The sequence below is a fragment of the Hibiscus syriacus genome, unplaced genomic scaffold (assembly GCF_006381635.1).
Source record: "Hibiscus syriacus cultivar Baekdansim isolate YM2019G1 unplaced genomic scaffold, ASM638163v2 tig00110783_pilon, whole genome shotgun sequence".
NCBI classification, from domain to species: domain Eukaryota; kingdom Viridiplantae; phylum Streptophyta; class Magnoliopsida; order Malvales; family Malvaceae; genus Hibiscus; species Hibiscus syriacus.
The window spans coordinates 532,775-546,665 of record NW_024062861.1 but is presented as its reverse complement, the minus strand read 5'-3'; the positions used below and the strand labels follow the sequence as shown (position 1 = coordinate 546,665).

Below are 13,891 nucleotides of genomic sequence, written 5' to 3'. Positions count from 1 at the left end.
ACACGTTGCGATTTACGGATACGCGTTGCGATTTATGTGTTCGCGTTGCGATTTTCATATTCGCGTTGCGATTTTGGAAAATCGCAATGCGATTTTCATATTCGCGTTGCGATTTTGGAAAATCGCAATGCGAATTTGTACTATCGCATTGCGATTTTCAAGAATCGCGTTGCGATTTTGGAAACTGATTTGCGATTCTGGGGATCGCGTTGCGATTTTTATTTCGCGTTGCGATTTTGTTGGTCATTTTGGCAAATCCAAAAAAAGTTGGTTAAAATCGTATATTATAACTTTTTTTTGGTCACTGAGGCGATTTTCTCGGCATATAATTGTTACCCCTAAGCATTCTTGGTTAAACTGCATGTTTAGTATTTTAACTATCACTTTTGTTTTATTTTGGTCACTCGATTATTTTTTTTAAAATCATATATAACCTACTATTAAAAAATTAACAATAATGATGATGTGTCACAATAAAGTAAAAATATAATGTGTTAAAAATATGACGTTGAGTTGAACCTTTACTCCGGCCATAAAGTAAGCTGTCAAAAACTCTCTATTCATATTTTCCCACACATTGATCCTCTTAGGCGTGACCATGTAAGCTTGCAATTGGATTTTCCAATTGTGGATCAGCTAGGGAAATACTTGGGGTGTCTATTTTGCACCAACGTATTTGTGCCTCGAATTATGAGTTTATACTTGATAAAGTACAGGGGAGGATTGATTTGGTGTACGGTAAAGACTCTTATCACTAACTGGTCGAATCACTCTTGCGAAATATGTGCTCGTAACGATTACATTCCACTTCATGCAATCTAGAATTCTTCCTGTTACGAAAATGATAAAATTGTCATAAGATTCATTTGGGGCACTTAACCAACTAGTAAATAAAATTTCCCTAGTAAATTGGTGTACCTCGTGTCAACCGATTGCTCGTGGAGGCCTTGGTGTTATTAATTCCCACGTACACAATAAGGCGTTTATCATGAAGATTGGATACAATTTGATTATGATTCATTCTGGGTCCAATTACTTAGGCAAAAGTATAGAATGGACGAGCTTTGCCCCCTTCTATACGTATGCTCTTTCTTGTGGCGTGCTTTGTCCAACATTTGGAGTGATCTTCGCACTAATCTAGCCTGGTCTGTTGGTAGTAATTCAGATGTCCATCTCTGTAATGATACATGGAAGAGAAGGAATGGCCAGGTTTTCAATAACTCATAGATGCCCTCCACTACTTAAGCATGAACTGAGCGATTCATTTCACGGACCATGGCCTCTCCCGCGAGGTGATTAATCGGCTTCCCAATCGGTCTGCTAGATGGACGAATCCCCCAACAGGTTGGTACTACCTTAATGTTGATGGAGCTAGCAGTACATCCGAATATTGGTACATCAACAATAGATAGTGAAGGTGATTGGATATCTGGCTTTTTAAAGAATATTTGAGTGACGAATATCTTGAATGTAGAATTATGTGGGCTCTTTGAAGGCCTCTCATTGGCCTGGGGTCTAGGATGCGAACTTCTGAAGATTCAATCGGATAATTCTACGTTACTCAAGATGGTTGAATCCAAATGTCTATAAAAGTTCTCACTCACTAGTATGAGCGATTGCCTTCCTTCGGAATCGCAGTTGGTTCACCGATATATATTGGGTCTGTCGTGAAAGTAATACTCTTGCGGATAGAATGATTAAGTTGGGACTATCTGATCATTTCGAAATAATTACTTCAACTCATGAAAAATCTCTGCATAACGACGCACAGAGCCTCTAGCGAAGACATTACCTTCTTCTTCATGGATGTGGGAACCGAAAGGAGGATGAACCCCTTTTGAATGTTCAGATGGGACCTCGTCGGTGTGAGAGTTGGGATCAACGACTGCAAGTAAACAATGAGACAATAGATGATGAAAATTAAAGCTCAAAGGTTTTGGCATTGATCCAGTCGCTTCTTCTGTTTGGCTTAGACTTTTGGTGTAGTAGCCTAGCAGGCACAACGATTTCTTTTGATTCACTCGATTAAAAGTGTTCAAACTCTTTTGATCGTCCAACAAATTAAATTAGTTAAAATATAATTACTTGAATTTTTAATTATTAATCGAATTAATTTTTTAAAAATTAACTAATTCAGTCATTTTCGAATTAATCAAATTTTTTATTTAAATTAATTTGAGTTTAATAGATATTTTTCATTAAAATTAAAATTTAATTGAATCTTAAAAGTTTAATGGTCTCATGCATGTGTTTAAAAATTTAATTTAATATTTTCTAAAAAAATAACTTAGATTTTCGCTCAATATTTTTGTCTCTTCCTCTTTCCTTTTGATTTTTGTTTAGCAAGTGACAATATTAATTTTAATGTTAGTTGTCGATCATTGGTGATTATTATTTCTCTTTTTTATATTGTCTTTTATTTTTATTTTTCTTGAGTTTTTTTAATTTTGAATAAAAAAATTATCCTTGTGATACTCTTTTCTTGCTCTTGTGGGATGTGTTTTCTCTGCTACTCTTTGTGGCACATTCCTTATGACTTTTGGTATATTTTTCGCATACATTTACGATCATTTTGGTGCTCACTCAAAGACCCTCACAATATTTATTTTCTGATTGGTTTGTCGGTGGTCATGTATAGTCAGATTCTCTCATTGGTAAAATATTGTATGTTAATATAATCATAATTGTGTAGCAAAGTAGTATGCCAAATAATTTGGTTCACTCACAACTCCTTTACTACCTTGTAAAATGTCTTGTTTGATAGAGACAATGAATTTTTATGAAGTTTATTGAGTTCTTTTGATGTTGGTCGTCATTCTAAATGCAATGTTTTATTTTTCTTCGTATATTTTGGTTTGATATTTTTACTTTTTTATGATTATTGTCTCTATTTTTCGTTTTATGCTTGAATGCATTATATTTTTGTTATTTCTATTATTTTTATTAATGAAATTTAGATATCATTGTTAAAAAAATACTTTTAGTTAATTCGATTAATTCAATTAATTAATTGATTAAAATTGAATTAACCTGTAACTGAATTTAAAAAAAATTACCTTCCTTTCATCTAACAAATTAATTATGCGTCATTGTGATTCATTTCCTGACTACCTACCTACCTATCGATATTTCTTTTAATTTAATGAATCTATGCTGATAGATTTGGATCCAATTTATTGATCTTCCATTGGTTTTCATTTCCCTTTACGAACTTTATGTTGGAAAAAAAAGTATAATGAGTAAATTTCATTATATATTTTTAATCATCCAATCCTCTTAAATTTGTATAAAACTTACAAGTTTAATGTTGTGTAAGTGGATATTAAATGTTTACAACAGTTGAGATGTAATGAAAGTTGCTTTTACTATCAATTTAGATAAATATGTTTGTTAATTGAGAAAAAAACGACTTATAGTTTGTTTGGTGGAATGAGATATTAAATTTTTTAAATAATATCGGGAGTTCAAATTATGGCCTTTGCGAAAATAATAAACTGAGTTGAGAGAATCGTTATTGTCTCTATAATATTCAATTTAAATTAATCGATCAATAAATCATATACATATAATTATACTAAAAAAATCAGAACTTTAGGAGTTGCTGCAAAGCTATATATGTCCATAAGGTAGCTTTCCACTGTTTGTATTTATGTAAGTGGTCAGACACGTTTTTCTTTTTTAAGCTTCTCCGCGTTAAGATTTACTGCTAAGTTCCTCTCAATAAGACCCTAAATAAAACATTAAAGTTCATGCAGAAATGGGTTATTTCGATTCTGGTACCATTTGCCGAAAGTTACGTAATATATGGACCCAATTATATGTGGGAAATTTCTTGTATAATTCGAATACCCCCGATGATAATTTAAATCCACCGTATAACACTGTCATACTTACGTGACGTAATTAGATTTATTTATTAATTTTTTAATAGATTGAGGTAATTAAGATATATTATCCGTTTAATTTTTTTAATATATTAATAATACATATACATTCTTCAAAATTCATTGTTTGAACTTATTTTTTTAAGGAAATTAATATTCTCTTTTATTATTGATGTCACCTGATGTGTTTAAATTTATTTATTAATTAATATCACCTGATAAGGTGATGATAAATATAAATTGTAACTGAAAAGATTTGATTGAAGTCTGTAAGTAAATAATTCTAACACTTAGAGGTTGTTTGTTTACTTCAGAATGATTAAGCGTTAAATGATTCAGAGGCTCTATATGAATTAGTTCTGAATGTGACATGATGTTTGATAATGGCTCTGAATCATTCAGAATGTACTTTTGTGTTGAATCATTCAACACTGTTTTGTTGAATCAGTCAGCACTGAATCATTCAGAGGTGCGAAACAAACGCGTTGAATGTGAACAGTTCAACATTCAGCGTTGAATGGTTCTATTAAGAGGCAAACAAATAGCCCCTTAATCGCTACACTAATTTAGATATTTACTCTATTATTAACAAAAACTAATATTTAAATAAATCACGATTGAAACTAATTATTTATTAATATTCATTAATTAAAATATTATAAAATGTATTTATAGGATATCATTTTTAATAAACTTTATTAATTATATGTTTAAAATATATTAATTATAACTTAAATTAAAATATATTATAAGAATATATTTATACATATTAATTTTATAAAAATTATTTAAATAATAATGTATTTACAACATCAGTTATAAATATATATATATATACGTATGTAAATATAATTTTTGTCAATAAAAACAAGTTTTCCAGTTGGTTGCATTGAATTTACTTATCTAGAAACTCTCATTTCAGCCCTTCAATTGTAATATATTTTCTTTACTTTTCTACTAACAATAATATGTGTTATCATTTTATTAGATGGTTTAGTCGAATAAAAAATATTTATTGACGAGATATTATATCATGTATTAATTTTAAATTTTTGTGTGCAAATTATAATTTTGATGTTATAAAAATGGCATGACTTATGGAATAATGTATTCTTTTAAACTCAGTTTGAGTTAATTTACAATATTAACATTGCGATTATTACTTTTTTTCAATCATTCAAATATCCATACCCTTACACCCTAATTATGTGTTCATATATCCATATTGAATACAGGACATGCGTTAATGATATATTATGCCTTTTTTATGTCTTCAAAATATATGAATATGTGTTTCCTTTGATGAAAGAGAATGGAAACAAGTCCAATCTTAGCATATAATTCTATCATATCCATTATTGCGAGGACTTTTAGGTCATTTGAAATCAACTAGGATTCGTGACATAGATATTAGAGAGAAGATCAAATAAATTAAATAATATATATATATTTCGATAATAAAACCAAACAATTGAAATGTATTAATATAGTACATAAAAATGCAGTTGGTGGCATCAACTAACTTCGCGCTGCTTCACCTGCTCCTATTCACTTCACCTTGTCAAATCCATTATATATTTATATTCACCCCCTCGTTCTTTCGAACTCACACTCCTTCCTCTCTCTCTCCATTCTTTCTTCTTCTTGTTGTGTTTGTATAACATTGTGAGAGATGGAGAGGGAAAGAAGCAAGATGGTTTGTTGGACCATCTGGATTTTGGTAGCTGGCTTTCTTTGCCAGGACTCGTTCATTCCAGTAATGTCCATTAATGGCTTTGAAGATCAGGAAAACTTTTTCTTTCCGGCACCAGACCCCCACACAGGGACAGTCCCCTCAGGTTTCACTCTCTTTTACTACTCACAATGACGTTTGAAATACCCGGGTGATTATACACGTTGATTCTCATTATTCTAACTGCAGGCTCACACGGTGGTTCACCTCCAACTCATGAAACACCATCACATGGAAGCGGTGGTGGCTACCACCCAACTCCGACACCATCACATGGAAGCGGTGGTGGCTACCACCCAACACCGACACCATCAACGCCTTCAGATGGGGATTGTGGAACTCCGCCGCATGAACGTTCGACTCCATCAAGACCGTCACCTTCACATGGTGGATATAATAATTACCACTCCCCTCCAACCCCAGCCACCGTAAGCCCGCCATCCACTCCCATTAATGATCCACCAGGAACTCCACATTTGAGCGGTACATGCGAGTAAGTCGTTGTAAATTCCACCACTCATTATCATGCTCATGCCACTAACAGCTGACTCTTGTTACTTTTTAGCTTCTGGAGGAGCCACCCAACACTGATATGGGGCTTGTTGGGTTGGTGGGGCAATGTCGGCAGCGCATTCGGTGTGACCAGCACTCCCGGGTTCGGTTCAACCATGAGCTTGCCTCAATCACTCTCAAACACACGTAACGACGGATTCGGGGCACTTTATCGAGAAGGGACGGCTTCGTTTCTCAACTCCATGGTGAATAAAAGGTTCCCATTCTCAACTAAGCATGTTAGGGAGAGTTTCGTTGCAGCACTTAGTTCGAACAGTGCCGCAGCAGCTCAGGCTCATCTCTTCAAGCTTGCCAATGAAGGCAACCTCAAGCCAAGGGACTGAACAGCACCTTTGGCTTAGTTATCAGTTCCTTGGGAGAGATTTTATCCGCTAGTTTTGCTACGATTTTTGTTGTGGTTTGGAGTATTTTCTGATATCTGTCATGTTACTGCTTCCATTTGGATAGATACATTGTGGAGGATTAATTAAGATTAATTGTGTTTCTTCTGATTTTCTCCTTCCAAATTTCAGGATCTATATGTCGTTATTGTCTTCCATATAAATGATAAAATCAACTAAAACAAATGAGCCTTAAATGGTCATAATTGAGTGAGGAGAAATAATTTCATAGATCCTTCTCATCATGTAAGATATGATCACAACCAATAAAATTAATACATATCATTTTTTTTATCTTGATCATCGTTACATCAAGATTTTAATTTTAAATTATATATTTTTCTCAAAACAATAATCAATCTTCAAACCCCTCCCGTCGTTAATCACAATCACCGTGACCACCGTTATTTATATTTGTTGAATATAATTTTTATCGTGCTTCCTTTTTCTCAATATGGTAATCAAATTGCTTTTATACCGTCGTTTGAAAATCCAGTTGATACATATTTTCGGCCATAATTTGACGTCGACGGTGGCTAGAGTTGATACAGATCTTCGATTATCGTATTTGCTGAATTAATAGATCCCTTCCGCCTAGATTTATATTCATTTTGTGTGCTTTATAATCGGGTGCTATTGATGCCATATTAAACCAAAAGCACATGAACTCAAGGGTCACTGCTTTGAACAGAAACACTCAACTGTGGCACAATTAATTCAATTTTTTTCAGAAGCAAATGCTTTGGAATATTTCATTCTTATAGCAGCCACTGCTTTGGATCTTGCTCCCATTTTTTGGGTGTGTCATGGGGGAATATTTTTGCAATAATGGAATAGAGGGTGAAATCAGGGGAGGGATGGAAGGAAAGTGACGGTGGCCATGGTGAGTGTGATTAACGGCGGGAGGAGTTTGAGAGGCTTAGACGGAGAGATGAGAATTTAATATTGTTTTAAGAAAAATAAATAATTTAAAATTTAAATCCATATGTAATGATGATTAAGGAAAAAATAATATATCTTAGATTTATTGGTTGAGAGCATATCTTATATAGTGAGGAGGGTTTATAAAATAATTTCTCAAATTTCAGTGTACCTTTTGACGATTGATTTTGATTTTATTCTACAATTTGATCTCCGACTTTTTTCTTATGTAATTTGATTTTTTATTTATAAATAACTTGGCTCTTATATTTAGTTTTTTATATATAATCTAACCCCTAATTTTTTAATATAAAATTATTTTTAATTAAATATTTCAATTTATTTAAATTAACATTTAAAATATAAATCTTAACATTTTAAGCAATTTATATTTTAGTTTTAATACAAAATATTCTTACATCTTAATAGTCATTTTAGTCTCTATTATTTTTTTGGTCACATCAACATTGTGAACTACAATGTCAAAATCGTAATAATTAATGACAAAAGTCATTGGTCAAAATGTTACATTGAGTTTTTTTTTTTGAGTTTAAATGTTACATTAATTGTAAAAACAGTTTGAGGGTAACGTTAATTTTTTTTATAAAAGTTTGAGGACCTCACGCACTAATATGCCTTAAATTAAAAAAAAAACTCAATTCAACATTACTCTAAAAAAATTAAACAAAATTGAAGTTATAAAAAAATACTTATTAATTCGACTATCTGGAAACAATTTTACACAGCATAACTTAATTTAATCGACTATTCATCTTTAATCTCAACATACTTGACTATGAGTGCTTAATGAGTAGAGTAGTTCGTGAGCAACTCGAACTCGAATTCGAACTTGAATTCGACTTGAGATCTTAACGAGTTGAGTCAATAAATGTTCAACTCGACTTAATAAATTCGCGAACAACTTGTTGATTTTTTTATAATTTTTTTAGTTTAGTGATTACAAGAAACAATGAAAAAAGTGAAGAGATGTTGATTTATTTATATTTAGCATTGATTATGAGTTGTTGAACTTTTTTTTCAATAATATTTTTAATATGTTAGTTTGATTTATTTGTGTATTTTTATTTGATTTTAATATGTTAATTTGATATATTTGTAGATTGTTACTTTAGAGTTTAGACTTTGAAATTGATTCATACAATTTTTTAATATTTTTTTTTTGTTAAATTTATTAATTTATGTTTATATTAATATGTATATAGTATTAGTAGATTTTACTTAAAGTTAAAAACAAATTAAAAAAATTGGTAAGTTTAACGACGAATGCGTCTAGCAATGAACTTAACGAGCAACAAATATTTTTAACGAGCACAAATCAAATAAAAATTTAACAAGCAACGAATCAAATAATAATTTTTTTTAACGAACACGAATCTAATATTATTTAACTTAATGTACTCACTCGATAATCACCTGACAACATTAAATACTCATTTCAAGAATATAATAAATTTATCTATACGACATAGGGATAAGCACCAAACATCGAATCATAATAAGCCATTCTTTATTGAGAAACCTAATGATCCCCGGCGACGAACTTATTTATAAAAATAGAGTTAATTACATCATATATCCCCAAATTATTTTCTTAATTTTAAATTGATCCTAAAACTTTTAAACATTCTAAATTCATTCTCAAACTATTATCCTCGTTCTATATTGATCCCAAAACTTTTGAATTCTCCATTTTCATCCCTAAACTTATGAATGATTAATGAGAATGTTATTGGAATGTTCAAAAATTTAAAGACCAACTTAGAATCAGAGTCATAGTTTGAGTATGAAATTAAAATGATCAAAAGTTAAGGGGACAAATTTAGAATGTGAATTATATTTTGAGGATAAAATTGGATCGTTTAAAAGTTTACGGATCAGTTTAGTGTGGGAGATATAGTTTGAGGATGTAAGGTACAATTAACTCATAAAAATAAGTAGGAATGACCAGTAGCACCGACAACATTAACGCGGTAAAGAGTAAAAACATCTTTGATCCAAACTTTCCCCTTACATAATCAAGCTTAACCCCGTCTAATCAGCCATTATTATACTTATAATGATTACATAAGCCTCATCATCAGATCACATGGTAGAGCTAGACTTCCGATCAACAGGAGACTCCGTGGTACAGTAGTTCCTGACGGCAGTGAGGATGTAAGGTGAAGTGTCGAGCGCCAACCATTGCTCCACCGCGAACTGCTTCTGGCTACAAGGAGAGTGGACACCAGTCATGGTGACCTCCACGTAGTTACAGTACCATCCATGGCCCGAACCCGAACCATCTGATGTCAAGTTCATGGAACATACAGGGCCAGGCAAGCAACGTCCCCTACCGGAGAAAATGTCCAAATTACCCCTCTCGAAATAGTTGTGGCCCGGCTCCATTAGCCCACCCCAAGTCTCGAGGTTGCTGATCTCGACGGAGTTTCCATCCAGATCTTCGAGTTTTAGGCTGATGATGGAGTCCGTTCCGCCTTTGATGATGGATCCCGTTCTTACGTACATCGAATAAACGCAGTCTTGCTCATCCTACATACAAGAAAAAGTAAGAGATAGTTAGAGGTTAGAGATGGGGATGATGGCGGAATTATCAGGGTTGCTGAGTGGTACTCACGGCGAGTGCGACGGTGGAGAAAGAGAGAAGGATGAAGAAGAAAGAGAATATCAGCTGCGTTCGGACCGCCATTGCTTTCAACTTTTTTAGGCTCTCCAAATGAAAATTATACATTGTTTGTCTATAAATAAATGATACCTTTTTCGGAAATTTTTCCAATAAATCACATGTGATCGATATATTTATTGATCTAACATCAGTTAGATTATATTTATCGATCTAACATTCGTAGCAGTAAAGCGTGTCCCTGAATTACGTTATACACTGATTTGGCGTCACGTGGGTATAGCGCGCCTCCTGTCCCGTGATATACGGTGATCTGACGCCACTGGGTATAGCGCCCCCTGATTCGCGCTATACATGGATATCTGACACGTGGGGTATAGCGCGGTACAGGGGGCGCGCTATACCCGTAAATACCCAACTCTTCACGTCCTCATCCTCCCTATAAATACTTCCATCCTCAATCACTTTTATCACACCAAATTCTCTCAAATTCTCTAAATTTCTCTCAAATACTCTATCTTTTTAAGGTATATTTTATAATATTTTTATTATTATGTATTTACTTTATTTAATATTTTACTAATATAATTCTTTTGCAGATATATAATGGAAGACAATCTACTTCGCTCGGATGGAAATCATATATCTCTACACTTTGCTAATACGGTAACATTTTAACGTTTTAATTTAATTTAAATTATTAATAATATTTAGTTGATTTATTTAATGCATGATTATTAGATTAAGAATTAAATATCTCGACACTTTGCTGATACGGTAACATTTTAACGTTTTAATTTAATTTAAATTATTAGTAATAATTAGTTGATTTATTTAATGCATGATTATTAGATTAAGAATTAATTTTTGTAATTATTTATTTTTAGGAGAAGGACCGTGTATTAGATCCTTTTATTAGGAATCTTAAGTTAGTGATACCCAACCGTGTCTTGCCGTATTTAGTAGAGGATGGATTCGGTTACATAGGTAGATATCAGGGTCACTGTAAGATAGAGCCAGACCTGATTTCTTCCTTAGTAGAGCGGTGGAGGCCGGAGACCCACACATTCCATCTTCCGTGCGGAGAGTGCACGATCACGCTTGAGGATGTTTTTATGCACCTGGGGCTTTCGGTGGATGGAGATGTGATATCGGGGATAGCTTCCGGTTCTTGGACTACTTTGTGTCGGGATAGTCTAGGACGTGTCCCGAAAAATTTTATCGGAGGTAGGATACCGTTAAATTGGTTAGATTCCAATTTTCTGGAGTTGAGCGTAGACGCCTCTGAGGATGAGGTTAAGATGTATGCACGGGCATGCATACTGCAGTTGATAGGAGGGTTGCTGATGTCAGACAAATCGCGCAACCTAGTTCACTGCATGTAGTTGCGACATCTTAGCGACTTTCGTCTCGCCGGATCATTCAGTTGGGGCTCGACATTTTTGGCTTTGCTGTACAGGGAGATGTGTAGAGCCACTGACTACAGACGTAATGCTATCGGCGGATGTCTCCTGCTGCTGCAGTCTTGGGCATGATATCGATTGCCCTTTTTATGTCATGTTGTGAAGAACCCATTTTTATTTCCACTACTTCTGAGGTAATTATAAAACTGATTTTGTATATTAATAATTTTATACAGCGTATAACAAATTTTTTTTCCTTGAATAGGTGGTCTACTGATAGGAAAAATCATCAGGAGCTACCTGATGATTTAGAAAAAATTAGGGTGTTAATCGATCAGAAGGCTGACACACAGGTATGAATTTTAATGTTTAAAAATCGATTTTAGATTATAGTTATATAATTAGATTATTATTTTAATAAAAATTATATATATTATTTGTTTTAGTTTGAAAGAGTGACATATTCTACTGATGATGTGAAGGCTGTGATCCCACCTGAGTTGAGGGGTCCATCAGATGTTTGGATGGTGATGGTCCCTCTGATCTGTTATGCGACCGTCGAGTGGCACTCCACTGATCGCGTGCTCCGGCAGTTTGGTTGTTTTCAACCAATTCCGGAAGAACCTCGCAATATGGACGAGTTGCACAGCTTAGATAGAAGCGGCAAAACAGATACAGATTGGCTGGTGAGGCATCATGGGTGGGTCGTGTTATGGGAGGATCGACATCGGCGCCTTCCCCGTAGAGAGCCCATTTTTTTATGACTTCTTGATGTATGTTGAGGATTATTATGAGTGGTTCAACAGTAACGAGAAACTGTTTCTACTTCCCGAGGATGTACGAGGGCAGACATTTCCACGATGTCGACAGAGACGTTAACCGACACAGCACCATCGTCCCCCGACTCGTGGACGGAGAGCAGGTGCTTCCGGTTCATCCTCAGCTGCACTAGCAGGACCTTCACAGCAGCCACCGCAGCCATATATGATGTCGCAGCCATATATGATGCCGCCATCGCCTTTCATTTACCAGATACCGCCTCTACCGCCTTCACTTGGTTTTATGACCCCGCCACCGTCACAAATGACCCCTCCTGGAGGCTATTATGGGTCTATGTTTGTAGATTTGACTTGGGGTTCATATGTTTGGCGGAATCAGCCTCATCACCCATGGCCGCAGCACAGACACCTCCTGTACAGTTTTCATACTCAGCGATGTCTGGGTTTTCCCGATTTTCGCAGGCCGGTGGGATAGTCAGTCATACACCTCCAGGGTCCTTATTCTATGGAGGTGCTTCATCGTCATCAGCTCCTCATCAACCTAATGTACCTGCTTAGGACGACGACGACGACGACGATGACAGCGAGGAGTCAGAACCAGTGATACGAAGAAATCCTCCTCGAGACCGACAGCCACCGCCCTGCGGAACACATTCGTAACGCAGGCATCGATAGATTTTTTTATTATATTTGTATTTACTTTATTTTGTTTAATTGTAATTTTTTATTATTTCTCATTTAATACTTACTTTATTTTGTTAAATTTGTTGGATTTTTTTTAATATATTTCAGTTAATTTTGTTTATTACCATTTAATATCAGTTATTGTAATTTGGTTATCATTTACCATTTAATTCTTATTGTAAGTTTGTTGTATTTAAATACCAAATTGTTATTAGTTGATAAAATTTAATGATTGTGTTCGTTTTTTTAATCTTCATCAGCGATTATTTGAATGACATTAACTTAAAGTAAATGCAAATTAAAATACAAGAATTATTATTTGATAAACAAATACATCATTTCCTCATCAATTGTTACTTGATGACAACAGAAGTGAACATGTTTTTCTAGTGTGTCATGGGTTTCTACAATGGCCACATCTTCTGTCTTGTCTAGATCTTTCTCGAATATCCATATCGCAATGAATTCGATTGGATTTTGGATGACCACGTTCCCTCAATAAACTAGGATTTGGTACAATCGAAAGCCAATCTTGAACCTCATCAGGGTCTTTTTCATTACCTATGGGGGGAAACTCAAATTCGTATACCTTAAAAACTTCATATAGTAGGTATACGGGATCCACAAAATGGTTATAGTCTTGACGTGTATGCGAGCAAGATGCTATCACATGAGAGCATGGATACTTCAGAGCTTGAAAAAACTCGCAGTCGCACATTCTGTCCCTTAGATTTACTCTTAACGACACAGCTTCAATCCCTTGAAGAGGTCGCCGCAACTCTGTGACACGAAACATTTCATGCCTTCTTGAGAAGCTTGTTACAGACATTCCATTTGATGCAATAATTTTTTTCTGTAGATCTACAACTAATCTAGGGTGATAGACATGACCGC

At 34.3% G+C, this 13,891-nt stretch overlaps 2 protein-coding genes across 2 annotated transcripts; one reads left to right on the top strand and one right to left on the bottom strand.

Annotated features, from left to right (window-relative positions):
• Positions 1-5,511: 5,511 nt before the first annotated feature.
• LOC120140216 (protodermal factor 1-like) lies at positions 5,512-6,680 on the top strand. Its single transcript, XM_039155229.1, has 3 exons — positions 5,512-5,722; positions 5,806-6,109; positions 6,182-6,680. The coding sequence occupies exons 1-3, from the start codon at positions 5,557-5,559 to the stop codon at positions 6,510-6,512; spliced, it is 801 nt and encodes a 266-aa protein (XP_039011160.1). The 5' UTR covers positions 5,512-5,556; the 3' UTR covers positions 6,513-6,680.
• Positions 6,681-9,480: 2,800 nt separating this feature from the next.
• On the bottom strand, positions 9,481-10,239 carry LOC120140206 (PLAT domain-containing protein 3-like). The gene is made up of 2 exons (XM_039155219.1): positions 10,126-10,239; positions 9,481-10,040 (listed from the first exon to the last, which is right to left on the bottom strand). Exons 1-2 carry the CDS (start codon positions 10,237-10,239, stop codon positions 9,594-9,596), a joined length of 561 nt encoding a protein of 186 aa, XP_039011150.1. The 3' UTR covers positions 9,481-9,593.
• Between the last annotated feature and the right edge of the window lie 3,652 nt (positions 10,240-13,891).

Coding starts and splice junctions, on each gene's coding strand:
- LOC120140206 (XM_039155219.1), bottom strand. CDS start 10,239: ATGTATAATTTTCATTTGGAGAGCCTAAAAAAGTTGAAAGCAATGGCG. Junction 10,041..10,125: donor TCTCCACCGTCGCACTCGCC/GTGAGTACCACT, acceptor TCTTGTATGTAG/GATGAGCAAGACTGCGTTTA.
- LOC120140216 (XM_039155229.1), top strand. CDS start 5,557: ATGGAGAGGGAAAGAAGCAAGATGGTTTGTTGGACCATCTGGATTTTG. Junction 5,723..5,805: donor CACAGGGACAGTCCCCTCAG/GTTTCACTCTCT, acceptor TTCTAACTGCAG/GCTCACACGGTGGTTCACCT. Junction 6,110..6,181: donor CATTTGAGCGGTACATGCGA/GTAAGTCGTTGT, acceptor GTTACTTTTTAG/CTTCTGGAGGAGCCACCCAA.